The sequence below is a fragment of the Oreochromis aureus genome, linkage group 16 (assembly GCF_013358895.1).
Source record: "Oreochromis aureus strain Israel breed Guangdong linkage group 16, ZZ_aureus, whole genome shotgun sequence".
Classification (NCBI taxonomy): Eukaryota; Metazoa; Chordata; class Actinopteri; order Cichliformes; family Cichlidae; genus Oreochromis; species Oreochromis aureus.
Genome location: NC_052957.1, coordinates 12,662,410 through 12,677,481, shown reverse-complemented (window position 1 = coordinate 12,677,481; position 15,072 = coordinate 12,662,410). Strand labels below are relative to the sequence as shown.

The 15,072-nt window shown below is 39.8% G+C and overlaps 1 protein-coding gene across 2 annotated transcripts; it reads right to left on the bottom strand.

Moving 5' to 3' along the window:
- Positions 1–2,830: 2,830 nt before the first annotated feature.
- Positions 2,831–14,977, bottom strand: heg1 (heart development protein with EGF-like domains 1). Of its 2 annotated transcripts, none has more exons than XM_039600432.1 (14): positions 14,493–14,977; positions 9,026–10,091; positions 8,250–8,749; positions 7,237–7,350; positions 6,916–7,044; positions 6,732–6,805; positions 6,582–6,637; positions 6,074–6,228; positions 5,500–5,634; positions 5,195–5,237; positions 5,073–5,110; positions 4,841–4,928; positions 4,151–4,328; positions 2,831–4,026 (listed from the first exon to the last, which is right to left on the bottom strand). In XM_039600432.1, the coding sequence occupies exons 1-14, from the start codon at positions 14,764–14,766 to the stop codon at positions 3,883–3,885; spliced, it is 2,994 nt and encodes a 997-aa protein (XP_039456366.1). In that variant the 5' UTR covers positions 14,767–14,977; the 3' UTR covers positions 2,831–3,882. The 2 variants fall into 2 exon arrangements, with proteins under 2 accessions (XP_039456366.1, XP_039456367.1); XM_039600433.1 differs by lacking the exon at positions 14,493–14,977 and adding an exon at positions 14,353–14,475.
- Positions 14,978–15,072: the final 95 nt, after the last annotated feature.

Sequence of the window (15,072 nt, the reverse complement as noted above, 5' to 3'; positions counted from 1 at the left end):
TATTAACAGCAAGTCTTATTATATTGTTGTTCATTTCAAAAAAACACCCTCACTTTATAGGTTCCCACTAGAAAATTATCATAAAGAAATACATCAACAAATGCTAGATACCTGTGTATACCAGCTAGAGTGTTAAACGCATTTAGTTTGCTGCTTATAAATGCTAAAGAGAGGTAAGTTTAAATATGAAAAGATATCCTCTCAGCAAATATTTCACCATAACATTGCAAAACACAGTTCTGTTTACATTTGAGATTTAAACTAAACCCTCATACACAGTTTTTTAGACATTTAGAAAATTCAACAATTCAACATTAAATATATATATATGTAAATGGTAAAGATTGACAGCAGTTTGTTTACAATGTTCACAATTTAAGCCTGACAAGCTACCAGGTTAAATGTGCTCCGAGCTATATGTAAGTCAACAACATCCAGAAATGAGTATGTGCTAAGAAAAACATGTACAGACCACACAGCACAGAACACATAAAGGACTCCTTTAGTGATGCCAGTGACACTCACCTAACTGCTGGACCTTTGAAAGGAGAGGGAAATTTCCATTTGCTGCTATTTTCCCTATGTGTTTGCATGGCAGTACCACTGGAATAACAGCTGAAGTATGGAAACTGCAATGGTATACATAGTACTTTGCAACTTGCGCAGAGATGGTGGTAAAAATGTCATGACAAATTGTGAGGTTGTAACTGGTACTGCCAAACGCAACAGAAAATCTTCAAGCAAACACCAAAATCAAGGCTATTATGAAACTCAAGTTTTTACTTGAAGCCTGAGAAGCTTTTTGATCTTTTCTCTATAATCTATACAAAGCATTGCATTTCCTGCAATGCTGAAAACAGCAAAAAGGTCCATTAATCATTATTAGAAAAATTATCTTAATGAAAACATTCATAGTGGAGGCAGCAGATCAGTCTCTGTTTTAGACCTTCTTCATAAGAAGCACCAGATTCATACATTCTTAGAAGATGTTCTAAATTACATTCTCAGAATTTACATGTTTTTCAACTGCTCATATAGCTAAAATGTTGATTTTGAGGTTAAATTCAGATGTATTGTTAAAATTGCACTGTATGCAAATTAGAATATGCAGACAGGCTACAATGGATAGCTATACCATCAGTGTTTTTTTGTATGGTCGTATCCAGTGGCTTAAAGGGAGCCCCCAGTAATTGTGCTTTGCATACCTTTCGTCCACAACATAATATGACTACTGAAATTAATAAATTAATTAATTATTTAAAAAATGTAAAAAGAATCCAATTAACAACTAAAGCTACATAAAATTCAGGCTGGATAAAAATCAAATAACCCCCTCTGAGCAAGCACTTTGATGACAGTGGGAAGGAAAAACTCAGTTTAGCAGGAGGAAAACTCCTGCAGAACTAGGCTCAGAGAGGGGCAGCAATCTGCTGTTACCATTTGGTGGTGATGGGAGAAAGACAGTAAAAAAATTTTTAAAAAACGCACTGTGGAGAAAGCCAGGAATGAATAATAACCAATGAATAAATGCAGAGTGGTTTATAAACACATAGTGAAAGAAAAAGGTGAATTAAGAGGAAAAGCTCACTCACCCAAGCAGTCTCGGTCTACTGCAGCGTAACTAAGGGTGGATTCAGGGTAACCTGATCCAACTGTAACTATACGCTTCAGCAAAAAGAAAAGTCTTAAGCCTAACATTAAAAGTAGAGCAAATTTTTGTCTCTGGAACCCAAACTGGGAGAAATATGTTCTCTTTCCAGTACCCTGTCTGTACACGTTTTGGATGAACTGAAGGCTTTTAGAACAGCCCGATAATAATGATCCATAGCAGTCTAGCTTAGAAGTAATAGATGCATGAACCAGTTTTTCAGCATCACTCTGATTCAGGATGTTTCTAATTTTGGAGATATTGCACAAATGTAAGAAAACAGTCCTACATATTTGTTTAATATGCACATTGAACTGTATTCTGGTCAAAAATAACTCCAAGATTCCTCACATTGTTACTGGGGGCCAAGGTCGTGTCATCCAAGATATCTGGTTTGACACAATTTTTGGGGCTGAGTACAGTAATCTCACTTTTTATCTGAATTTAGAAGCAGTTTCAGTCAAATTTGAAAGTGTCAGTTTTGGAGCAAGGGTTACTTTCTTGGTCACCCCCTTTTGGTCCATGGCGATTGAAAAATCACTTACTGCGGACAGTGACATTGGTGTTCCATCATTTCGTGGCAGGGTTAAGCATTGGTGGTTCCTGAAAATCATTTGAGGCTGACAGTCTACCAGACCTTGGCAAAGCGGTGACACATTCAAAACACTCGTATTTATGTACAGTTGTTTGAACTGATTATCTTAGAATTTACAGTTGTTTAGAAATGGCTCCAAGACACCTTCCCCAACTTGTGTAAATCTACAATTCTCCTTGTTAGATCTTCACCTTAAGGTATCATGACATTTATACCCATAATGAGTGTATGTAAACGTCTGAGTTTTACATGATAAAGGTGTAAGCACCAAAAAGCTTAGTGCAAATAACAGGACAGTAACTTGAAGGTAAAAATGAAGGTATGCATGACTATATCCAGCCAGTGTTAAATGTACTGTTTTAGTATTGAATTTCCAATCATCCCATTTCTTTCAAGGTTAAATTGTTAATTTGTTCTTCTTGGTTCGTGGCACAATATCGTACTAAAACGATGCAATGATCATTACTTTTTGGCAGCATAAGAAACAGAAATCAACCTATGACAGTTAAATAATATAAAGCGTGTCATTTATTCCAAACATATAGGATTTAAAGGTTTAAAGAATGGAGTCCCAGACAAAATGCTTTGTAACATTTTTATTTAAATAAGCTCATCTGACTAAAACGCCAGAATCAACACCAAGTTAGAAAATATTCAAATAAAAATAATAATCCACGACAGAAATAGCTAATTATGATACATCTTTACATTCAAATATTTAACGACAGTAACGATCCTGGTATACAGATTATTATTCTTCACACACTTTCATTCTTTAACAACACACACACACACACACACACACACACTTATTTAAAGCCACAGGTCTAAAGTCAGTGTGTATGTACGAGATGTTATGCTACATGTTATTGATTTGGACATACAAGGAATAAATAAATGTTGGCAACAGACTACAAAGTCATCCCTAAGTTTCTATTGGCATGAAGCAGAACTTTGTTCACCCTTCAGTGGTTTGCTGTTGTCATGTTGAATCAATACTTTATGTAAGAAGATCACAGCATTGGAACACACATGTTAAACTTTCACTTACAGAAACTACATTATCTGTGTTTTTGCATGTCTGCTTGCTACATTTTATTTGTGGTTTATCCCTTTAAAGGATGCAGCATTATTTTTTGATTGTGTTTTTCCCCATATCTGGTGAGCACAATGGGAACATCATGAATGCTTTTATTTATCATTAAGCATTTTTTTTCAAGCAAAGCTGCAATGCATTACCAGCCAGCAACAACATAACTCTGGCAGTAAGAGAGGCAGACACGATGTTAACTGTAATGGATCACCGACCTACACACTGCAGCAAATTAGTATTGGTGGCTGTATGTAAGGCAGGAAAAACACATTAAATACAACATCAGCACGGTGGAAAATGCACGTGTTAACGTGAATGGGCCATGCAAAAACACTGAAACCTTTACACATTTTACTCGCAAAAATGTGTACGTTTATAATGTGCAGACACACACAAACACAAACACATATTTAGTGTGCAGCCCTGAATTCAAATCGTCAAATAGGGTTTGCACACAGTGACAGAAAACCCATCCTGACTAATCCCAACTGTTAGTATGAAAAAAATGGTATGTTTCTAATAGTTTGCATGTTCACAGTGGCCCACTCAGAAGTAGTCTCTTCTCCTTGAATCATCACTGATGAAAGATGGGTTCCACTGGGCTGGGTAGATGCATGAATGGCGAGAGCCTGGGAGACCCGGGAAGGGGTACAGGCCATTTCTGTCCAGGTCTGAGTTACGCAAGGCAGGCTGAGGGAAATAACAAAGGAAACAAAAAAAGGACTTTATCATCAACCAAACTCAGAGAAACTAAGCCTTAACTTAAACAAGAGACAGTGACGTGTGAGAAGCGAGAAATGACATGTTCCCTTACAGAGTAGTAGATATCAGTCATCTGTAGCAGGTTTTTTGTGCTGCCGTTCTCTTGCATCTCTATTGTCTCTCTCCCCCACTCCATGGATATCCGGTTATTTTTAGGGAAGTCTGCGTACGGGGACATCTGCAAGTCTCCACTTTTAAAGATGATCTTATTGATGTCATTTTTGTCTTTCCTGAAAGATTCCACATTGAAAAAACTTAAACTTGATGGGTATTTTTGTTTATAAATATAGCCTGTATATAAAAGATGGATGTAGCCACCATGATGGAAGTCTCTACTTAAGTATTTTATCTGGAAATCTTTTTCCTTTTTTTCCTTTTTTAACTCAGATGTCATGAGTCAGATGTGGATCTAGTGTTCCCTGAATTTTGTTCTTTTCTAACTCTAAATGGGGCCAGCAAACATCATGTTGTACTTAAGATTTGACACATGTGAATTTCACCATAAATTCATCAAGAATATACCTGCTGAGGTTATAAATTGAGCAGAAAGACCTTTTGACTTCTACAGACTTTTTGCAATAGGAGGCCTCGCCTCCTATTCATCATTAAACGAGTATTATTTTAAGGCACTTCCACATTAAGCCCATCTTTTACATACAGATTGGGTTTATAATATTAAATAATATTATCAGGCAATATTCATTACATTTACTTTCTTGAATTAACAATAAAGCAAACTTACTTGCAGCAAGTGACAATGAGAGCAATAATAAGGATGAGGAGCAGGGCGCCCCCTGCAGGTGACACTACCACTGCAATCAGCTTGTAAACTGCAATTGCAAATACAAACACCTTAAATATTATTCTTATTACACTTAAAAAAAATAACACAAAATTACACTTAAGACATTTAGCACATTTAAAGATATAAGAAATTCTATTTAAGATGAATACGATTGGTGGGCTTCACTTACAGTTTCCACAGTTGAATCCTCCAAAACCAAACATGCACCTGAAATACAGAAATGGAAGCGTCAGTTGCCTTGAATATTTTCAGAAAACAGTACTGACAAGAAACAAAAGGAAGCAAACTTACGGGACACAGGTGCCATTTTCTAGTTTGTAGCCATCTCCACATTCTGAAACAAGACATTTTGTTCAGTGACTTGAAACAACACAGTTTGGCAAATAGGTTTCAAAGGCCTGGCCAGTGCTGTTTTATTCATTTTTGGCTTCCTCAGTCAAATTCTCATACAACGTGTAGCAGTCAAATTTTAGGGGAAACTGGAGACATTTTGAGGCATTTATTTCCTTGATTTAACTTTTCAATTTGACTTCTCTCAGGTTGGTGACTCAAACAAAAATGCACATGTGGCAACATGTAAATAAAGAAGAGCTTACCTAAGCAGGACAAATCGTCAGGATTGTGTTTGTAGTATCCTTCTTGGCACTGGCAGTACGCGATACCACTGGTGTCCGTGCAGCTGGAGCGCTCTTTATCACACTGAATATTCTGAGCAGCACAAAGACTCTCCACTGGAACACAGTGCAGACAGAATTAATCTCAGCTATAAAAATCTGATCATAAAACACAATTTTTGTTAATAGTTCCCCTTTGTTTCATTGAAAAATGAATAATTTTGACATGCAGAGCTTGTACAGTATATTTTAGCATTTAGAGGCACAGCACCAGTGTCCTGTGATATGATTATACGATTACCGGTAGTGTCATGTTGTGAAATGCAGCAGTTACATGATGCTTTGAAATTTCTGGCTAGTAAACATGCAAAGCTTTTTACAAATATATCACGCCACAGTTCATTAAATGTTTTTATGGCTTAATTCTGCCCTCTGGTGGTTGAAATGAGACTGCCCTAAATAAAGTTTACAATAAGAGCAGTTGGAAAAACGATTTAATCAATTAAAACAAACCCAGTTAATGATTTCCACTGAGATTTCCGGCTATCACACTCACCGTTGTAAGTGAGCTTGTATTTCAGGACCACCTGGCAGTGGGCTAATGCAGAGCTGCAGTTTTTGAGAGACATCTGGATTCTGTTGTTGACCTCAGCGGTTGTCACATTAGCGGAGATGGAAAACGTGTTAACAACCATGATACCAACCTTCTCTCTATGGGGAGGAGATCTGAGGTCAATATGGAGAATTTGTTGGTGTTGTAAATAACAAGAAAACAAGGTTCTAATAGATAAGAGAGATCCCTTTTAACTAGCTAACTAGCTAAGTTTTAGCATCAAAAGAAGAAGAAGAAATGCAAAAAAAATTGCAGATCTTTGAAGTTGAATGATGAAAAACTGAGAAACAAGTAGACCTGCATTGGAAACATTACCTTGTAGGATTGTAATTGAAAGATTAGTTTTTTCTGAGGTTACTAACAATAATTACAACCACTTTCTTTAATTGCATTTTTTAAATATATATCAAACAATACAGAAAATGTACAGAAATTCAATGCAAAAACGTACTGCTTGGTCACTGTTGAGTGCCTGTAACCTGGGTAGTCAGAGAGTGAAACACTGAGCTGCAGGAAAGACAAAAACAGGAGCATGTATAAGATATAATGCACGTAAGCTTAGTGAAGCACAGAATATGCAGTGATGCGAACTGCCTCTCACCAGCTTGATGATGATCTGGATATCAGAATTACGTAGCGATTCGTCGGCACTCAGAGAGCCGAGAAACGTCTTAGCTATTAAGGGGAAAAAAGTGTGAATTAAAAAAATAAAAGGCCTCTGAGAAAATAACTTTGACTGGAAAAAAACCAAACTCTAATGTCCTTTTTCTTTGCATCGGTATTACCTCGGCTACATGTGCGTCCATCTTCAAGGTCAAAGCCCAGCAGGCATTCACAGCTGAATGAGCCATTCGTGTTAACGCACGTGGAGCCTTTGGGGCAGGGTTCTTGCTTTTGCTTACACTCATCAATATCTAAACACACAAGTGTAACAATATTATATTTGGGAAGGATTTCACCAAACTTTTACACCCTTATCACACTCTCTAAAAAGGGGTTGATGCAACATTTCATGCATTTTGTATTTTGAAAGACAAAACATGGAAAAACACACATAGTACCAATATTGTTTTTAAACTGTTGGGTAGAAGAGTAGAAAAGCTCACCCTTGTTGCAGGTCCGTCCCTCCCATCCTTGCTGACAGCGACACCTGAACTCATCCGGTTCATCACCCATACACATCCCTTCATTGTTACAAGGGTTAGGCACACAGGGGTTTCCTAAAATTTACGAGTGGATAGAGGGTGTGTTAGCATTAATCAGGGAAAATAGCATCCTTAAAAAAGCTACGGTTTGACCTTTTAGGACATGCGGTTTCACTCTGACCTGTCATCCATCCTCCTATGTGCAGTTTTAACTCTGTTATGCAAAGTCTGTTATATTTGATAGATGATTTTTTGAGACTTCTACAACTAATTTCCAGATTTTTCTGCTTGTGTAAAAGATTCATTGTTCCAAGTAGTGAGTTCATCCAATCAGAAGTGCAGAATACCAGACCCATTCACTGGGAGCTGCACGTTAAAAGCATTTCACACAAGTGCATCACTTGAAAATTCATCAGCAAATTCTTGAGACAAGAGAGAACAAATCTGTTTAACAGCATCTCATTGTGAAGAAGAGTCCAAGTTATGTGTATTCATCATTATTATGTCAGTGGTACCTTTTATTTTATTGCTTAGGACGGCTGCAATCCTCTAACTGCCCCGCAGAAAAGTAAAGACTGCTTTTCAGTAAATTAATCTGTCAATAAATTAAGGTTGAACTCTTTTTTGCTTTATTGCAATATGCAAGAAATCAGCTAATGTCATCTACTCAGATTATTAGTCACGTTCATGATCAGGAAGCACAGTGTTTGGGGAATATTAGAACCTGTAATACACTTAATCGTTGTTGTTCATTCTCAATAGTAATAATATTGTAATAAGATCATGTAAAGCTGAGGTAAATGTTCTTTCATTTGGCCTGATGTTATTGCACAATCCTCTATTAGTTATAGTTAAGAAGAAAACATGCAAATATGAAGAGCAATTCGTACAAGAACAAGATAAACACACATTTCTGCTCTGAAAACTGAATAATAAGTCCCGTCATTTGAAGAGAAAGAAGCTGACTAACTCACTTGGAGGTGGTGGTGGTGATGGACTGGTGTGCTGAAAATCGGGGGGCAGTGTTGTGACCACCAGCTCTGTAGGACCTCTGTCTGTCTGATTCCTAGTGGTGTGCAGAGCTTCCGTACTCTTGGTTGGGGTACTGTGGGTGTAGGTTGTAGTGATGGACTGGCTGTGAGCTGTGGTGTCTCTGTGAGTTCCCGTGCTCGTTTCGATCTGCAGTGTGGTGACATTAGTGGGGTCAGACATCCCAGTCACGGGGCCCTCCGTGTGCCTGGGTGGCGCACGTTGGGTCGGTTGCGCTGCCAGGGTGGAGGCTACCGTGGAGGACGAACTGTATAGGACAGTGGCACTGGTAGGGGACTGTAGAGGAGAGCTAGTCATGGCGCTAGTCAACCTTGCGGATGAAGTTGGAACTAGAGGAGGTGTGGTAATAGCCTCGGTGGAGGTTGTGGTGGTGGTGGTGCTGAAAGCAGTGGATATGGTAGGGTTTTCTTCTGTTATCTGAGATCTGACGAAGAGAAAAAATAAACCTCAAGTCAAATGAAATCAAGTTCTGCTTCTACTGATCCTCACAGACAGGTAATGGTTAATATCTGGAAAAATCCAGAGTTAAGCAAAAATGGATTCACAGACGTGAAGGCTGACATGCCAGCAGGGGGCACTAGAGCCACTGATGCAAGCTTGTGAATGTTCCAGACACTTAAAGCCTTCTTTAAAGGTATAGACTTTAAAAACTTCAAATTATTATTAGTATTCATCAATATTCTTTTTTTTTTTAGCATACCTTTCTGTAACAGTGGCAGGTGAGGTGGTGAGGAAGACGTTAGTACCCAGTGGTGGCAGATCTGTCAGAGACTGATTTGTTTCAGACGTACTACTACTGACAGTAGAGGGCACTGCAGTCAGACCCAAATCGACATTTCCCTCTCTGGTCTGGGATGAAAGCCCCTCAGTGCCACTCTGAGTGCTGGAACTGTGGTCTCCAGTTGAAAACTCTGTAGAAGCTCCAGAACTAGAGCCCAAGCCCTGCTCTGTTCCTGAAATGTTGGTAGGACCTCCTGCAGGTGAGGTGAAAGGAGGTGTAGAGGAAAATGACACTTGAGATTGGTCAGTGCTGGGCTCTGTCACCCTGACAGATGACGTTGAGTCGGACGGCTCCTCTGATGTTGACGTGTGCTGTTGTTGGGTGGCGTTGGGATGTCCAGTAAAACTCTGGGTTCCACTGGAACTCCCTGGGCTCCCAGTCTCTGAAAATACTCCTTTGAACGAGTCGGTCACGTCCCTTCCAGTAATCCCTGTGGACGGGGCACTGTGGGTGTAGTTCTCAGTCTCTGTCGACTTAGGAGAAATACCCCAAGTGGAAGGAGGCTGACGGGAGTTGGAGTCTTCTGTAAAGGCAGATGAGGTGCTGTTGCTGGAGGAGGAGGTAACAGACAGCAAGGTCCTCTCCCCAGCTCGGCTGGTGGTGGTGTAGGTGCTGTCGGTGAGGACGTCTGTGTGGGAGGCTGTGGCATCCCCCATTTGGAGAGTAGTGTCTGGGTTGTCTTGGAGTATGTGGCCCTTCTCTGTAAACACCTGGGTCCTATCCTCCTCTGACACAACATAAGAGATACCTGGCATCTTGTCTGTGTAAGTCATGTCCTTCCAGTCCCTGCTGTTGCTGTCGCTGTTGCTGATGCTGCTGCTGCTGTCCTTCCAGTCCCTGCTGTTGCTGTCGCTGTTGCTAATGCTGCTGCTGCTGGCCTCAGTGGCAGTTACAAAGTTGGAGGTAAGTGGCTCAGTAGACAGTGGATTTGCAGTCTGTATAGACCCACTGCTTGTTTCTGTAATGGACTGTGTCTGGTCTGTGCCTAGAAATAGAGAAAAAAAAAATCACATTAGTAAATATTCACCAATATAAAATCATACACTTTTGAATCAGTTATGAACATTTTTAAAGATTTTCTATCATTAAAGAGGTCCAATTAAGGCATGTTAAAATGTTACTTTAAATCAGGGGTGTCAAATATAAGGCCTGGGGGCCAGAATGACTTCAATTTGGCATAAACCTTGGTCTTTTGACTGTATTTGTACAAGTTTTACAGCTTTTCCTACTGATAAAGACCTATCCCATGGCCAATATACAACAACAAAGTAATTAATTATTAGAGTTAAAATTAGGACAATAAAATGACAAAAAGTTCTTTTTTCACCAACAACTATTGAAATTTCTGGGCTATATATGGCCCACCATGTAAAATAAGTTTGACATCCCTGTTTTAAATGATCTGGTAGTGGTATATACGCCACCTCTTGGAGAAATGAATATGCACTGGCTTTCTCCTTTTCTACTATATACATCTGGTAACTTCATGTATTTTGGCTTTGCACTGCTGCAGCCACCTAAAAATTTAAAGGCAATCTTTTTTTTTAAAAAATATATACCAGCATCCTTCATTAATAGACTCAAAAGAGTGTCCTTCTTGCTGTACTCGCCTATATGTTGTACTTTATCTCCACCAGAGGGTGTTATCCCCGTCTCGCCTGTGCAGTCTATAGTCAGTGACAAAATGCTGTCAGAATTTCACTTGCAGCATGGGCAATGATTTTGGGTGGAGAACAACTGGCAGCCAGCTTGTCTACTCTAACAATGGCTTGAAGTCCTAAATATGGTGGGGACTGTCTCTGTTGGGAATCAGCCATTTCCTTCCTAAAGCTGAGTGAGCACAAGGAACTGGCAGAAAGCTGTCACGGTGGATCTGGGTGTGTGCTCATATTCAGTCTTTTTTAGTCCGTGTGAAAACTGTTAAGTCATAAAAACTCCCCAAACACTACCACTAAAGGGGAAGAGAATGACTTTTAAAGTAGTGACTGTTGTTTTAAACACTTTTTTCCCAGGCACGTCCTTTTTACAGCTGACAGTAGAGATAGAAAGAAACCAACAGCAGAGAGCAAGCGGGATGACATCCAGCAAAGTCTCCAGCTTGAATAATTCTCCCAAGGTTACAGTTTCCAAACATCCAAGATAATCTGAGCTTGTCCAGCACCTCTGACCACATGTAAATAATTAATGTTCAACACATGTCAAACATTTCAGCATTCAGTTATCTATTTACACATCCAACACACGGGGGCTTAAAATTATTTTTAGCACCAACTGCTTGATAAGATGACGGCTGAACTGGGTTTCCATGTTTGTCACTGACTTTGCCTGCTGGTTGGCAGTGGTTAAACCTTTGTTTCCCTTGCAGAAAATACACTCAAAGGATTGCCTATTTTGGGAGCAGGTAGGTTTTTTTCCCCCCTATTTGAGAATGTTTTGATTCTGAAAAGCTTAGAGTTGCACAACTTGTATCCCAAAGATGGATAGAAGAGTTAAAGCATCAGAAGTACTCAAGCATCAAATGTGTGCATGAGACAGATAGGGATAAAGAGTGAGAGAGGTCTTTTTTGCCTATCTTGGTGCAGTGCTGTCTTACAGCTTATCTGGCTGGTGTCCTGGACTGGAACAACACCACTCTTCAGATGAGTGTCAGTGCCACCAGCAGACAACATCCAGAACCAATAAAAGGGAGGGTTCAACAGCTAAACAGCCAGTCCACTGGGAGTCTAGGGGGAGAACTGGGCCACCAGACTCTATTTTTCTCTCTCACTTCCTCTGCATGTGTCTGTCTCTCTTATTATTTCATTTTCTCTCTCTGGATACCGTCTGGGCAACAAAACTCAGACAGGAACGTGGTGTTGGCAGCAAGTGACAGACACTCCCAGATCCTCAGCTACTATCTATCTCTTAACTGTTAACACAGTTGTAACTGCAGTCTTTTAACATCTGTTCCACTTCAGAAGCTCTATGGCTCGCATATTAATTCAAGCAAATGCAATGCATTTTGCATATTAAAGACCCTCAGATGACACCACAGCAGTGCTTTGAATAGACTGGCTTATACTCATTATGCAGGCCAAAGAGGGCAGCCAAGATGATCTTGCTAGGGTCACTGAATAAACATTAAGTGAGGAAAGTGAATCATTTCAGCCTCATCTTTCCTTTGCAGCATCTATGAAAATCCTAAACTTTATTTATACTGAAAAATTGAACTGTGTTCAACTTTAAGAATCCAGAATTTTATCAACATAATGATTAAAAATATCTCTTAAATTCAAAGAAGCATGTGCGCTGTAGTGCAACATTTGAGGTATCCTATTACCATGGAGACAAATCTTTTAAGTGTTTATTACATAGTGTGTATTTGCTGATTCTTACTTTGTACACTGTATATTGTAGTTTATATAGTAATTAAGCAAAAGTTGCATTTCTAGTAGTAAAGCTGAAAGTTTGTTGAAGTTTAAGGGCTTTAAAAATAAAATGCTGCTACTTTAGCAGCAAAACTATCAAAATAAAACGACGTAGTCATGTTTTATTGTACATTATTATGCCTGATACTAGCTGTGTTATGTAACTTGATATTAAATATTATTTTTGCATATGCCCCAGCATCAAAACCCTCCTTCTTCCCGCTGGCAGGAGTGTAGCTTAAACCAGCTGTGGTAGAGAAGAAATGTTCTTCCAGCACAGCAGCGTTATGCCTAAACCCTTCATTTAAGGGATAAGAGTGTTATCGGCGCTGCAAAGTAGAAATATCAGAAGTTAAAGCCCTTTCTCTATCTTTTATTGCTTTGAGTCAGTATGGCAATAGTTCAGGAATTTTATGAGGCATGCTTTTCTTCTAGTACGATGGATGATATTTGGCTTTGTGCACAGGAAATCAGACCCAAAATCCAGTTCTTTCATCCAAACTTCTGAAGGTAGTCATGGAGTGCTTAGGATGTGGATTCCCTCCTCCTCTTGCACCAAATGCTCTAAATACTTCAACTGCAGGTTCCTCTGTATTAGTAACATCTCTGCCAAGCAACAAGAATCACACTCCACCTCTCTTGCTCTCATTCCTGTCCAGACGAATTGCATGTTTATGATTGTTTTATACTGCAGTATAAATGAGTCTCATACAACAGTTTAACTATTGGATGCTCGGGTCCAGGTGGGTATAAGCCGATGAACAAATATCACGGCTTTCAACACCTCCTGCTAAACAGGAAGCCGGCACCTGTAGTATTACGTCAAGTTCGAAAGCAGATAAGATGTGATGAGTGATAACCTTGTCAGTAGATTCTCCAGTGTTTACTAAGCATTGAGTGAATGCATCTGTTCTGATAACCTCGTCAATTTTTAAAGCTGTAACAGTTCATGGTAAATACTCTGTTTACCTACAGTGGTGAGACTTGAAGTCGTGAAGGAGCTCCAGGAGTTCAATATGACCTTCTTTTTAAAGCACAGCTTAGCTGATGAGTTAGATTGGGAGCTTAATCTACATCAGTCTTCATATATAGTTACCACAGTTTTAACCAGAAATGTTCCAAACTCACCCCCCCCACCCCCAAACTATTAGCTTTAGGGCCTCAATCCTGATAACACTAATCTCAGGATCCTTGGGTTTCGACCCAGTGGTTTGTACACAACAGGGAACTTGAAATGAGAGTAAATGTGGTAAAATTGTTTTTGTTTTTTAAACCGTTATAACACCAGTCAACGCATATACATTGCTTCAGCTCTATACTGTTTGCAGTTGGCAAAGCAGCTTAAGAAAATTAATTCTAGTGCCTTTCTAAAAACAATTTCACAAAATACATATAAATATAAGTGTGTGAATGTGTGTGTGAATGGGTGGATGACTGAATGTAGTGTACAGCGCTTTGGGGTCCATAGGGACTAAGTAAAGCGCTATACAAATACAGGCCATTTACCATTTACCAAATACCATTTCTTAAAGTGGGAAAGGCATCTAACTTGCATGTGTGTAAAAGTTTTGATGGTCAAAAACAGATCTACAAGAGCCATTTCAGTAAGGGATTATAAAATAGGCTTTGGGACAGTTATAGTGAGGCATATAGTTGGAATACTGCACACCTGGCTAAATCTGGCACACATACACGATGAGTCTAAGCACGTGTTATTATTTCATTTTCAAAAATAAAACAATACACAACACAGTCACAAATAACCGAAATGGAAACTTTGTGTTTAGACATTTTTCTTTTAAAATCATACTTATTAATAATAGAAGACCACTAACTTACAAAATAATGTTGGAGGATCTCAAATGAACTTTTATCGATCCTTTTATGTTACCTCACTTCAACAGGCCGAAATGAAAAGGAGATCTTTTCAATCATTGTGCAGCACTTGCCACTGCAGGCCTCACACTCGGAGCTCTTACCGAAGTTTCCAGCAGTAGCAGCGTGAGTTTCTGCAGCGTGCCTGAGCAGGAGGTTTCTCTGTGATGGTGTTAACGTCTCGCTGGAGTATGAATTTGAAGTTGCACTGTTTTCCATGCTTCTGACTTCATCCGTGGCCACCGAGTCATCCAGTGCTGGAGTTGCCGCATTCGTGCTGTTGTTACTGGGGGTCCCAGCCCGGAGGGGCCCCGGCAGACCCAGATGGAGGACCAGAAGAGACAAACCGAGGACGTGATTCAAAAACCACGTTTCCATGATTTTTTCAAGACCCCCCAAAACGGTCGCCGATAGTTTCCGTGAAGTCGAGTGAATGCCGGAGAGTCTCCCGGGGACACCATGGGAGGAGCGCTTCGGCGTTTAGTGAAGTTTTAATGGGAAATGAATAAATCCTGGTAAAGGTCCGGAGGAGATCCGCAGCTCAGACGGCGGGGAGCGGAAGATAACAGAGCCGAGGCAGCAGCCTGTTATCTCAGGCCGGGCTCCTCCTCCTCCCCGCGCGCGCACACACACACACACTGAGAGTCCCGTTACTGAGCCCAGTAGCGCCTGTTGCTGTCTGCA